General features: G+C 44.6%; 1 protein-coding gene across 1 annotated transcript in view; it reads left to right on the forward strand.

Annotated features, from left to right (window-relative positions):
• The first annotated feature begins 534 nt into the window (after positions 1-534).
• LOC134446023 (son of sevenless homolog 1-like) overlaps positions 535-14,116 on the forward strand; it is a 59,334-nt gene continuing 45,752 nt past the window's right edge. The window contains exons 1-6 of the mRNA XM_063195248.1: positions 535-958; positions 1,575-1,728; positions 10,859-10,984; positions 11,198-11,329; positions 12,024-12,188; positions 13,116-13,325. Of these exons, the coding sequence (XP_063051318.1) occupies positions 1,642-1,728; positions 10,859-10,984; positions 11,198-11,329; positions 12,024-12,188; positions 13,116-13,325 (720 nt within the window). The 5' untranslated portion in view covers positions 535-958; positions 1,575-1,641. The remainder of the gene's footprint in view (positions 959-1,574; positions 1,729-10,858; positions 10,985-11,197; positions 11,330-12,023; positions 12,189-13,115; positions 13,326-14,116) is intronic.

Below are 14,116 nucleotides of genomic sequence, written 5' to 3' on the forward strand. Positions count from 1 at the left end.
AAAAGAAGAAGATAAGGCTATCAATTCTGTTATTTCTATGGTATAATAGTGTTTCTCAACGGGGGTGGGACAGCCCCCCAGGGGGCGTTGGGGGGCTCTAGGGGGGCGTTGGGAAGGACACAGCTAAGAGGGGGCGGTGCTTAATTGTCATGCCGTAGTGTTAATTTTTCAATACTAGGGGGGCGTTGTCAGGCTTATGATGAGGTTGAGGGGGCGTTGGGAGGCTTGTGATGGGGGCAAGGGGGTGTTTGTTCAAAAAAGGTTGAGCGACATATGGCCCACCGGAGCCTACATGTCAGAAGAGCAGTGTCCACAAAAATACATTATGCAGACATTGGTGCACCATAAGATTTTTTTTTCATTGCATATGTTTTTTGTCCTTTGGTTCAGCATTCTTTCGCGCAAAATGTCACTTTAAAATCTGAACGCATGTAGGCGCCAGAAATCATTCTGTAGTGACGAAAAACAACCTAGGCCTACACTGACCGATTTTTCATCAGCCACATTCTGCAGTTCGTACTTACGGACGATGACTCACATCTGTTGGTTTGGTCTGCGCTTGGCGTAAGCAGCAGTAGGCTAGGTTTCTGAACTGTCACAATGAAATTGTGTTTTCAGAGACAGTAAGACTATTACAATATTACACTTACAATATTGGACTAAAAGACGTTTTGTCATGGAAAACCGTTATGTCTTTTCGGCTCTGTCCGTCGCGCGTCTATCAAATAATTGAGCTAAGTTGTCGCAACCGAGTTCATTGCGCATGTTCTGTGTTGCCCTCCACCAAATAACGCAGTCATAACAATCGCCAAAATAAATCATCTTTGCTGGTGATCAAACCTGTGCGTTAACAAGAGGCTGGCAGTGGCATCCCATGTGTAGCGTGCCTAAATTACATAGTCGGAATATGAGCTGATCGGGGAATTGGTAGTTTATAAGGAAACTCATGGAGGAGAAGGTGAGAAATTCAGCAATGGATTCTTATTGATGATTGTGTATTGAGCTGGAAACTTTGCCTTTTCCAGGCATGCCATTTTCGTCAGATCGTATATTAAATGTCTATTAGACAGCACCCAGAGTCGTCGACACTATTACAACAGTATTTTGGCTGTTAATTTTTTTGAGCAAGGCGAGATGCTAGCTATCTAACATGCTAATTAACCAACTTACACATTTGATTAGGTAAGCGTGCTATCTTCACACGTATGCAAGATGTGGGTGGACATTTACAATTAGCCTTAATTCAGGCAAATAATGTTTCGGGCTTCCCCCACATACTGTGTTGTACGTAGTCCTAGGCCATAGCCCGATTGATCACCGTTTCCAGTTATTGGTTGTGCCCGTGGACTTTGCTAGTTAGGTGGTGTAGCTAACGTCAGGACGCTATCTATATGGCTAGTTAGCCATGGAGCTTGCGTTACTGTACGGCCGCGATGCCAACTGAATTGGTATTTTGATTAGGCCATATGGAGACAACAGTCACAAATAACACTATAGCTAAGATGCTGTGTTCTTTTGTATCACCACGGGCGTCCTGTGGCCGACCACCGTACACCGCGTTAACGTGAGAGAAGGCCACGCAGAGACACATCACTGGCGACTCCTGGATTGGCCACCGTTGGCTTGCTAGCTAACCAAGCCATGCAAGCCGCACAGCCACAGTACGACTTCTTCAGCGAGGAGAATGCACCGAAATGGCGGGGTCTGCTGGTACCTTCCCTGAACAAGGTAAATTTCTACATGCCGTGTGCATTTCAGGGTCACCTAACGCCCACGGAAAGCTCCTAGTTCCCATTAATTGATAATTAGCTGGACTGTTGGGGGATGTCAAAGCCACGGGCCAGATGTGTGATGCCAGTTGTGATACTACAACTCTGGATGCATGTGTTGGCAATCACCTGGTGTCATTACAGACACAGCTGGGCTAAATCACAGCTGCTGTTTCGCTCGGTATGATCCCAGTCTTGAGAGTGGCATGGTGTGGTGGTGCATTGCAGAACAGAATGCATCCTCTCCTCTCCTCCTCATTTCACATCTGACCATGGTAGCGCAGGTTACATACCGCCATTCAGACATACCGCCATTCCGACATTGACTTTTTATTGCAGGAACCATTTTTCCAGCTCACAGGAACTGTTTTCAGACCCTACCTGCAAGGGCATTTGGACCGTGACAAAATTGGACACTAAATAATACACTAATCCTGTAATTGCGCTGTCACTCTCTCCTCTTCCGCGCATACTGACAACATCACCACCACTAGAATGATGTCTGTTACAGAAAATAATTATGAGAATGATGACTGCACAACACATAATGTATTAAAGGACCAGTTCAGTCAATTTCAATATGCAGTTGTAATGCTCACACAACTCTGGACTTGTCTGTACCTGATTTTTAATTTTTTCCCCTTCTTCATCCTTTTCCAAGATCTTGGTCATTGTAATGGGGACAGCACTTTGTTTACATTTCAAAAAAACATTTTTATTTATTCCCAAAAACATCCGAAAGGTTGCAGACACATCAGCAGACAACTAGCAAACAGCGGTACATTTTGGGAAAACATTTGGAGTAGGCCTATGTTACATGTTTAAAAAAAAATGTAAACAAACGCTTCCCCCATTAGAATAGCTCATATCTCGGAAAGGGCTTAGCTGAAAAATGTGGCATCACCAGGTGCAAGTCAAGGGTGGCGTGAGCAATAGCATGTTGAAATTGGCTGAACTGGTCCTTTAACTACACACAGTAGGGTTGGACTCATCTCGGTCATCACGGGTGATTGACTGAGTGTTGTGACCTATGTTGTGTTGTGTTAGGGTTACGACATCAGCCTAAGCTTTTAAGAAAAGAGATGTGGGGAGGAGTAGTAATTGACTAATCAATCTGAAATGGCATCAAAAGTTGAGTAAAAAAAATTACCCTGCAATGCCGTGGCCTGTTTGAACACTTAAGAAAAACAAAACCCACTGGCATTTAAACACCTGAGAAGTAATACCAACAACAACAATAATAACTTGCAATTATGACTTGAATAATGATAATGATGATAATGGTAATATTGTTATAACAATAGCAATACTGCTACTAGGCCTACTAACGGCAACAACAACAATAATGCTCTATGATATCTCATCATAAATTGCTGTAGTTTTATAAGTCAATGTCACATTTATTTTCCTGTAGACTTGTGACTTCAATTTCATACGGAAATTTTCAAGAGTGTATTTGAAGTCACAAGTCTACAGGAAAATAAATGTGACATTGACTTATAAAACTACAATATTATTCTATATACTATAATATTATTTATTATATATACTATAATATTGTTTTGTTATAATACAAGAGAATGTAAAACAGAGGTTTGGTAAGATTTTGGTCTCCCTTTGGTGCCACCTATTTTCAATATGGTTGTGAATTTATAGCCATCGAGTTGCAACTTGTTTTAATGACTTTCTAAGGCCTTCAGTAACGAAGCCAAACGGGCTGGCTGACATGTTAAAAGAAGTGAAGTGAAAAAGTGAAAGCCCATTGGGAAACTCCAACTTCCATTGTCATTGTGACACAGCACTCCACAGCACACAAGTGAACACTGCACACAACGAAATTGCATTTATGCCTCACCCGTGCAAGGGGGCAGCCCTCAGTGGCGCCCCATGGGGAGCAGTGCGGTGGGACGGTACCATGCTCAGGGTACCTCAGTCATGGAGGAGGATGGGGGAGAGCACTGGTTGATTACTCCCCCCCACCAACCTGGCGGGTCGGGAGTCGAACCGGCAACCTCTGGGATGCAAGTTTGACGCCCTAACCGCTCACCCATGACTGCCCATGAGGTTCAGTTCCAGTTAGAAGCATTTTGCACCCTGTGTGTGTTTGGATGGCACTAAAGACACGCACTGAATGTCATGAAACCTGGAGGAAGGTGCATTCTCTTGTAGGTCTATGTCAGTGTTTCTCAAACTTTTTCAGACCGAGGACCACATTGTCACCACAAAAATGTTCAGGGACCACCTGTCAACCGAATTGACAGTTGACGGGTGGTAATTCAACACTGCTAATTTTGATGCAGATCACTTACTTTTTATTCACATTTACAAGTCTGTGTTGTTTAATGAATTCAATCATAAACGTTGTAGAATCCACAATGAGCTTGTGCTCAACTTTATTGAACGAGCATCATGATAACCGTGTTACATGTTCAGTGTCCCTGGTTCTACTAGTACTTACTCATAGTTGACCTTGTATTTACTTACATCGGTAGGTCCACCTTGTGGCCATGTCCGGAACTACAATTATATGCATTCTGCATATCATATCAGAACATCCCCCCTTCTCAGGATCTGATAACACTGATACTTACTTTAAACATAAATCCACATACTGATACTTACTTTAAACATTACTCAGCACACAAATACTTACTTCAAACATTGAGCAATACATCAACAGTTTTAAACAACCATTTTCTTTTAAACAAGAAACACAAACTTCTTTTTTTTTTTTATGTGTACTCTTTTCTTACTTTCTTTTTTTGTACACCTTTTCTTTTTCTTTTCTTTTTTTTTTTTGCGTTAGTGTACTTAGATCTTTTTTTTTTTTTACACTTTTTCTTTTCTTTCTTTTTCTTTTTTTTTTTTGTTTGTTTGTGTTTTTATTCTTTAACAGTGAACCAATATTCAGTCCATACACTTACAAATCCAGTCTATCAGGTCTTTTAGTCTGGCGACCAGATCTTCTCAGGACAGGTAATTCCGACTGAACATTGCTTGTGTCCTCCTGTGAATGTCCATCAGTGTCATCATTTGATGCTGCGCTTGCACTGACTGCATCAGCATCAATTTCAGTCTCTGTAAAAGTCTCTTTTGTTTTCAGAAGGCTGCGGCGGTTCCTTCTGAGCACATGTCCTTCCTCAGTCTTCACTTCGTAGGATCTAGGTCCGACCTCCTGGAGTACAGTTGCTTTCCTGTTCCATGCATCTTGATCCTGGATTCGTACCACGTCATCCTTGGCGAGTGGACTGAGGGGTTTCGTCGATTTGTCGAAGCGGTGTTTTTGTTTCCATTTCATGTTCTCCAACTTTTTCTGTATCCCTGTGTTGGGCTTGATGTCTGTGTAACAGGGAAGGGTTGTGCGTAATCTGCGATTCATTAACAGTTCTGCTGGGGATAAACCACATTCAAGCGGTGCAGCTCTGTAGCTTAGAAGAGCTAGGTAAGGATCTGACTTGCTGTCTGTGGCCTTTTTCAGAATCTGTTTGATGATGTGCACTCCCTTTTCAGCTTTGCCATTTGCCTGTGCATGCTGTGGACTGGAGGTGACGTGATTGAAGCCATAGTGGCTCGCAAACTGCTGCCACTCTTTGCAGTTGTAACATGGACCATTGTCACTCACTACAGTCTTTGCTATTCCATGCCGGGCAAATATGGATTTTACATGCATAATGACAGTACTGGCATTTGTGCTGGACAGCAGGGCAATTTCAGGGAAGTTTGAGTAGTAATCAATCACTAACAAATAGTCCTTTCCATTGCAATGAAACAGGTCAGTTCCAACTTTCTCCCAAGGTGCAGTGGGAAGATCTGGAATCATCATGGGTTCCCTTGCCTGTTTGCTCTGGTACTTTTTGCATGTTTCACACTTTCCTGCCATGTTTTCAATGTCCTGATTAATGCCAGGCCAATACACTGAGCATCTGGCTCTCCTTTTGCATTTTTCAATTCCGAGGTGTCCCTCGTGTATCTGTCTAAGTATCTCTGGCCTAAGACTCTGTGGGATGACAAGTCTATTGTCTCTCAGTAACAGTCCGTTTGCCACACTTAGTTCTGCTCTGATGTTGAAGTATTTTGGACAGGAGCCTCTGGGCCATCCGGTAAGCATGTTTTTCATTACTGTTTGTAATTCTGTGTCTTTGTCCAATTCATCGCGTACTTGTTTTGTTTTGACATCAGATACTGGCAGTGACTGAACAATCATGTTGACGTGATTTTCAATGTCTTTCTCAGTGGAGCTCGCCTCGCTCATCACTGGCGCTCGTGACAGCGTATCTGCTATCACCAAGTGTTTGCCTGGAGTGTATATTAACTCAAAATCATACCTCTGCAGCTTCATGATGAGTCGCTGGATCCTTGGTGACATCTCGTTGAGATTCTTTTTGATGATCGACACCAGAGGGCGATGATCTGTTTCGACAGTGAAAGAGGGAAGCCCATAGACATAACAGTGAAACTTTTCTAGCCCATAGGCCAATCCCAAACATTCTTTCTCTATTTGAGCATATTTAGTTTCTGTTTTGGTCATTGACCGCGAAGCGTAGGCAACTGGCTGCCAGCTATCTCCTTCTGCCTGCAGGAGGACAGCTCCCAGGCCATCTTTCGATGCATCTGTTGAAATCTTCTGTCTCTTTTCTGGATCATAATACGCTAGCACAGGGGACTTTGTCAGAGTAGCCTTGAGAGCATTCCACTCTCGCTCATTTCTTGTTGTCCACTTGAACTCTGTGGAGTCATGGAGTAGTTCCCTCAGTGCTGAAGTTTTCACAGATAGGTTTGGTATAAACTTGCCGATAAAGTTGATCATCCCCATTATTCGGAGTACCCCTTTTTTGTCTGTGGGGCGTGGCATGCTAAGGATCGCTTGTATTTTCCTCTCATCAGGCTCAATTCCTTCAGAAGACAACTTGTCTCCGAGGAATGTCACTTCTTGCACGCCAAACTGACATTTTGCACGATTCAATTTCAGTCCATTATCAGATATCCTGTGGAGGACTTTCGCCAGTCTCTCATTGTGCTCTTGTAGGGTGGACCCCCATATCACCACATCGTCTATGTAGCAACGTACCCCTTCTAGGCCCTCAAGCATGTTGTCCATCGCACGATGATAGATCTCTGATGCTGAGATTATGCCAAAAGGCATGCGTAGGAATCTGTATCGACCGTAAGGCGTATTGAATGTGCAGTATCGTGAGCTTTTGTCATCTAGCTTGATTTGCCAGAATCCTTGTGCTGCATCTAACTTGGAAAAATACTTAGCACCTGCCATTTCACTTGCAATTTCCTCACGTTTCGGTATCTGATAGTGCTCACGTTTTATGTTCCTGTTTAAATCTCCTGGGTCCATGCAAATTCTCAGTTCTTTGTTTTTGTTCTTTTTGTCTACACACACCATAGAGTTAACCCACTCTGTAGGCTCCTCAACCTTTGTGATCACATTCATCTCACACATTCTGTCCAATTCTTTCTTGAGACGCTCCCTAAGTGGAGCTGGGATTCTCCTTGGAGCGTGGATCACTGGTTCTGCATCCTCTTTCAATTGAATTGTGTATGTGTAGGGAAGGCAGCCCAGTCCTTTGAAAACATCAGGAAAACGTTGCACTATGGAGTCAACTGTGCTGTTGTGTGCCCTCACAGCGTCTGAACAGCTGATTTGGTAGACTCTTCTCACCAAATTCAGATTCTTTGAGGTGAGTCCTCCTAACAGTGACTCACGACCCTCAGGTACTATCGAGAACAGCACACTGTATTGTTTGTTTTTCACAGTCACTCTCAGTCTGCACTGACCTTTGCTTTCTATTTCTTTTCCGTTGTAATCTTTCAGCTGCACTGATTTCTTGAATATTTTCGGCTTTTCTTTCATAGCCCTGATTTCTGTCATACTGATCAGATTGGCTTGTGCGCCCGTGTCAATTCTCAGTGCTACCAAAGCTCCATTTATTGGCAGTGAAACAATCCAGTTTTCATCCTCTGTGTGCCTTTTATGTGCCTCTGTGGCTTGCACTTTCTTTATATTTTCACATGACACCATGTCTATGAAGAACGTCTCACCCAGGTCTGTTTCCTCAACTACCCTCACTGGCTTTGATCTGTCTTTAGTCAGGCACTGTTTGGCGAAATGATTTTTTCCATTGCATTTTGCACATCTTTTGCCATACGCAGGGCATTGCATTGGTTCATGTTTTCCACCACATCGCTTGCAGTTTGCTGCATTTGCGTTTTTGTTAGTTTTCTGTTGATCATTTCTTTTCATCTTATTTCTGACGACTGCAACTTTAGCGCTCTCGTGCACGACTGATGCACTCGGGTCTGCAAACGTCTTTGCATGCTGTTGTGCTAGTTCACTAGCGTGGCATATCTTCTCAGCCTCAGCCAAAGTTAGCTTATCGTCTCTTAGCATCCTTTCCCTCGTCTTTTTGTCAAGTATTCCGTAAACTATCTGATCGCGGACCATGGAATCTTTAAGATCTCCAAAACCACAAGACTGTGCCTTCAGTTTTAAATCAGTCATAAAGCAATCAAATGTCTCTCCTGCCTGTTGCATTCGTGATCGGAACACGTACCTCTCGTACACAATGTTCTTTTTAGGGGAACAGTATGCTTCAAATTTCTCAATCACTTTACCGTAGTCTTCTTTGTCATCAGCACTCTCAAACTCGAACGTATTGAAGACTTCCATGGCTTGGGGACCCGCGACCGTGAGCAGAATTGCAATCTTTCTTGGCCCTGGCTTGTTGTCCATGCCCGTGGCAGACAAGTACAGCTCGAATTGTTGCTTGAAAGACCGCCAATTGCTGTCCACATTACCGACGAGTTTCAGTCCCTCCGGTGGCCTTAACGTCTCCATCTTCGGTTAATTCAGTGGCTTGACACGAAGTTTTACTCCTGGTACCATGTGTTGTTTAATGAATTCAATCATAAACGTTGTAGAATCCACAATGAGCTTGTGCTCAACTTTATTGAACGAGCATCATGATAACCGTGTTACATGTTCAGTGTCCCTGGTTCTACTAGCTTACTCATGCAGTTGACCTTGTATTTACTTACATCGGTAGGTCCACCTTGTGGCCATGTCCGGAACTACAATTATATGCATTCTGCAAATCATATCAGAACACAAGTCTGTCTTATTGTGATGAAAATATGACTTCAGCTTTGTTTAGCTTTTTAATTCTGTCACACATATAGCCAACTGCTAGCTTGTCTTGGAAAAGTAGGAATCCCCTGGCGGACCACCTGAGCCCTGTCGTGGACCACCAGTGGTCCCCGGACCACACTTTGAGAACCACTGGTCTATGTGGCTAGCATAGGTACCAAATATCATCCATTAGAGCAGTGTTTCTCAAAGTGGGGCGTAAGCCCCCCTGGGGGGGTGCGGAGACATCTCAGGGGGGGGCGTGTGACATCTGATTTTGTTTTTTTTTCCCCAAGGAAATTATTTCCTGTCTTGCCAATAAGTCAATAAGTTTAAAGCCCTCACCAACATTATATTATTAATTGTCATGAATTTGAATAGCATAGGAAATGAACACACGTCTGCATTCGACTGCAGTCCTTCTTTGTTTAATCTCCAACAGTCACCTTTCCTTTGATTCTGCGCAGCGATCGCAAAATCACTCTGCGCTAGTAGGCCTACTGCTGTTGCTTGGGGGGGCTCGGAAGCATTCAGACCCTCTGAAGGGGGGAATGATGGAAAAAGTTTGAGAACCACTGCATTAGAGAAAGATGCTTCAAGCCTGTGCATTTCCTGGATCCATGTGATGTCAAGTGAACGCCTCTTTAGGAGACTATTGGTCAGCAGACCTTTGAAGACCTGAGGTTGTAGAATAAATGGAGTCCCCCCTTGGCGCTGTAGATGGCAGTAGCGCACAGCTTGCACAAGCCACCACCAAACACCACAAAAACAGAAGAGGAAGGAGGGGACAACATCCCCCTTAGGGTGGGCGGAGTTCAAAGTATCTTTCTCTAATTAAGAAAATCTTTGTTAGGTTTTAATTGAGGGCCTGATATTGTTAAAGCTGGGCCTAGTTTGGAGCAGAGATGATGGAGAGAAGAGTGCTCACTGACGTCATAAGAGCGCCGCAGTGACGTCATAAGAGCGCAGTGACATCATAAGAGCACAGTGACGTCATAAGAGCGCCGCAGTGATGTCATAAGAGCGCAGTGATGTCATCGCTATTTAAGATCGCTATTTAAAATGGTCGGTTTCTTGTCTAAACATAGCCTGTAAGGTCATAAACAACACCTGAAAATGGGGTGTTTGGTTCTTTATTCATTTAAGAGAGTATGTGTTTCTCTCTGTGTGTGTGTGTGTGTGTGTGTGTGTGTGTGTGTGTGTGTGTGTGTGTGTGTGTGTGTGTGTGTGTGTGTGTGTGTGTGTGTGTGTGTGTGTGTGTGCGGTTGCCAGGTGTTGAGCCAGGTGCACCCCAAGCTGATGTGTGTGTGTGTGTGTGTGTGTGTGTGTGTGTGTGTGTGGTTGCGGTTGCCAGGTGTTGAGCCAGGTGCACCCCAAGCTGATGTGTGTGTGTGGTTGCCAGGTGCTGATTAATAAAGCCCATCTCTCTGGTTGCCAGGTGTTGAGCCAGGTGCTGATTAATAAAGTCTCTCTCTCTGGTTGTGGTTGCCAGGTGCTGATTAATAAAGTCTCTCTCTGGTTGCCAGGTGTTGAGCCAGGTGCACCCCAAGCTGATGTGTTGTGTATGTTGCCAGGTGTTGAGCCAGGTGCACCCTAAGCTGATGTGTGTGTGGTTGCCAGGTGTTGAGCCAGGTGCACCCCAAGCTGATGTGTGTGTGTGTGTGTGTGTGTGCGCGCGGTTGCCAGGTGTTGAGCCAGGTGCACCCCAAGCTGATGTGTGTGTGTGTGTGTGTGCGCGCGGTTGCCAGGTGTTGAGCCAGGTGCACCCCAAGCTGATGTGTTGTGTATGTTGCCAGGTGTTGAGCCAGGTGCACCCCAAGCTGATGTGTGTGTGGTTGCCAGGTGTTGAGCCAGGTGCACCCCAAGCTGATATATATATGTGTGTTGCCAGGTGTTGAGCCAGGTGCACCCCAAGCTGATATGTTGTGTCTCTCTCTCTCTCTCTGGTTGCCAGGTGTTGAGCCAGGTGCACCCCAAGCTGTCGTCGCAGGAGGAGGCTCTACAGTACATCGAGGAGCTGATCTTGCTGCTACTGAGCATGCTCTGTCAGGCCCAGCCCCGCACCGTACAAGACGTCGCCGTGAGTATCAGGACATATTATATAGTATATTACTATTATTATTATCCTACTGAGCATGCTCTGTCAGGCCCAGCCCCGCACCGAGAAAGTGATGAAAATTCTTATTAAATCTGAAACTGCACAACCACATTTTAAAGGGTAAGTGTTTTATTGCAAGTGTTTGCACTGTGAAGACCCTTCTTCTTTTCTGTTCCCCATATGTTTTCCTTTTAGGAGCGCGTGCAGAAGAGTTTTCCGCACCCGATAGACAAGTGGGCCATCAACGATGCGGAGGCCGCCATAGAGAAGAGGAAGAGGAGGAACCCGCTTGCACTGCCGGTGGAGAAAATACATCCCTTACTCAAGGTACAGCAAAATACAAAATACATCCTTTACTCAAGGTAATACACCCCTTACTCAAGGTACAGCTTATTTTTTTTTAGATTTGGGACAAAGTCACGGGCCGAACTCAAAATTTACTAAATGAAACAAAGGCAAATTTCACAAGCACTCCTTTCCATCATGGTACAGTAGTTGAAATGTTTGTGTGCATATTCTGTTGTATATGAGGGTGACTTTGTCCAATCATATGACTTGAAGGATCTGAAAGGATCTCGTGAGCCAAATAAAATGACCCAGTGGGCCAGATGTGGCCCCCAGGTCTGAGTTAGACATCCCTGCTCCAGTTCTGTTCAGTGTTCTTCCACTTAAAGTGTTAAAGGGACACTGTGCAGGAAATGGTAACATTAGTGAGTGGGCAGCATGAATTCTGGAAATAAACAACTAAAAATCTCACACAGTGTCCCTTTAAAGTGGAAATAACCTGTATATCTTACATGTCTACCATCAGGGAGTGAGCTGTGTATAATAATTATAATAATAGTATTTATTATGAGATCTCACAACAGGACATCACAGTAGCCATGTGTGCAGACAAGGTAATGACATCACTATGACATCACAGTAGCCATGACATCACAGTAGCCATGTGAGTGAGCTGTGTAATAATAATAATAAAAATAAAGATGTTTCTTTCTGCTGCCTTGGCGTGTTTCCGCAGGAGGTTCTTGGCTATAAGATTGACCACCAGGTCTCGGTCTACATCGTTGCCGTGCTGGAGTACATCTCAGCTGACATCCTCAAGCTTGCCGGGAACTACGTGCGGAACATCCGCCACTACGAGATCTCACAACAGGACATCACCGTAGCCATGTGTGCAGACAAGGTGATTATGACATCACTATGACATCACAGTAGCCATGTGACATCACCGTAGCCATGTGTGCAGACAAGGTGATTATGACATCACTATGACATCACAGTAGCCATTTGACATCACAGTAGCCATGTGACATCACAGTAGCCATGTGTGCAGACAAGGTGATTATGACATCACAGTAGACATGACATCACAGTAGACATGACATCACAGTAGTCATGTGTGCAGACAAGGTAACTATGACATCACTATGACATCATAGTAGCCACGATATCACATTAGCCATGTGTGCAGACAAAGTGATTTTGACATCACTATGACATCACAGTAGCCATGACATCACTATGACATCACAGTAGCCATGTGATCAAGTGATTATGACATCACAGACAAGGTAACAGGTCACGACATCACAGTAGCCATGTGTGCAGACAAGGTAATGACATCACTGACATCACAGTAGACAGGACATCACTATGACATCACAGTAGCCATGTGACATCACAGTAGCCATGTGTGCAGACAAGGAATAGTGTCTCCTCTTTTCCCCATAAAAACCTGACCATCCATTCAGATGTCTTTTTAGATGTGTCCTAGCATCTCCATAAGAGGGTATGTCCGTCCGTGGGTCGGTCCGTCAGTCTGTGTGTCCATTTCAAACGCATTCTCTACATTGTCATTCCCTCCTGTGTCCACAAGGCGGCATCTTTGTCTATTGTCTTGCAAGTCAACCGCTAATATCAGTGTATTGAGGTGTGTGTTGCCAGGTAGTGATGTGTGATGTGTGTGTTGTCAGGTCGTGATGTGTGATGTGTGTGTTGTCAGGTAGTGATGTGTGAGTTTATTGAGGTGTGTCTCGTTCCCTCCGCAGGTTCTGATGGATATGAGTTCTGTGTTGCCAGGTTTGTGATTAGAGTCTCGTTCCCTCCGCAGGTTCTGATGGACATGTTCCACCAGGATGAGGAGGACATCAGTGCGTTTCCGCTCATGGATGACGAGCCGTCGTCGAGCGAGGAGCAGACGTATTACGACCTGGTCAAGGCCTTCATGGCGGAAGTTCGTCAGTACCTGCGCGACCTCAACCTCATCATCAAGGTGTTCCGAGAACCCTTCGCCTCCAACGCCATGCTCTTCTCCCATCACGTACGTTACAGTGATACCAGAGATAATTAAAGTATATAGAGATATGCCAATGTAATAGGTTGCTATGGGCACCTAACATGACCAGGTTCCGGTCTGCCTAAAGGGGCGTGTCATAATGCTCCTAGCATTGAATAGAACAGTCCTTAGGTCTGCCTAAAGGGGGATTTCCCCCCCCTCCCCCTTGCAATAATAGAACCCGGAAACAATGGGCCAATGGAACCTCTCTCTCTCTACTCTCTCTGGTGATACTGTCCCATTTTTGGAAATCAGTTCATATTACACCTCCCCTTGAGTTAAATAATTGAGTTTTACCGTTCTCCTGTACTTTCAACCGTTCTCTGAGTACGGCAGTGCAAATTTTACCTCCAAGCTAGCAGTTAACATTGAGTCCTATGAGACCAGTTAGCCGCCAGCTGGTCTCATAGGACTCAATGTTAACTGCTAGCATGGAGCATCTCTGTCACCACGTACGTTAAACCAGTGTTTCCCAACCTTTTTTATCCTGGGTACCCCCTAAGCAATGTTGTCATATGATGAGTACCCTTCTCACTCCTGCTCTATATCTGTTCCTCTATCCCAATATAACTACATTACATATATTTGTTATTATTACATTTTTCCAAGTACCCCTAGTGTGTGCTCGCGTACCCCTGTGGTACACTGGTGGTACACGTACCCCTGGTTGGGAAACACTGCGTTAAACCCTTCGCATCCAACATCACGCTCTTCTCTCACCACGTACGTTACATCATTTTGTCCTAAGCCCTTTTTGGGAAAGGGTGACCTCTGCC

This window comes from Engraulis encrasicolus, chromosome 1 (genome assembly GCF_034702125.1).
Source record: "Engraulis encrasicolus isolate BLACKSEA-1 chromosome 1, IST_EnEncr_1.0, whole genome shotgun sequence".
NCBI lineage: Eukaryota > Metazoa > Chordata > Actinopteri > Clupeiformes > Engraulidae > Engraulis > Engraulis encrasicolus.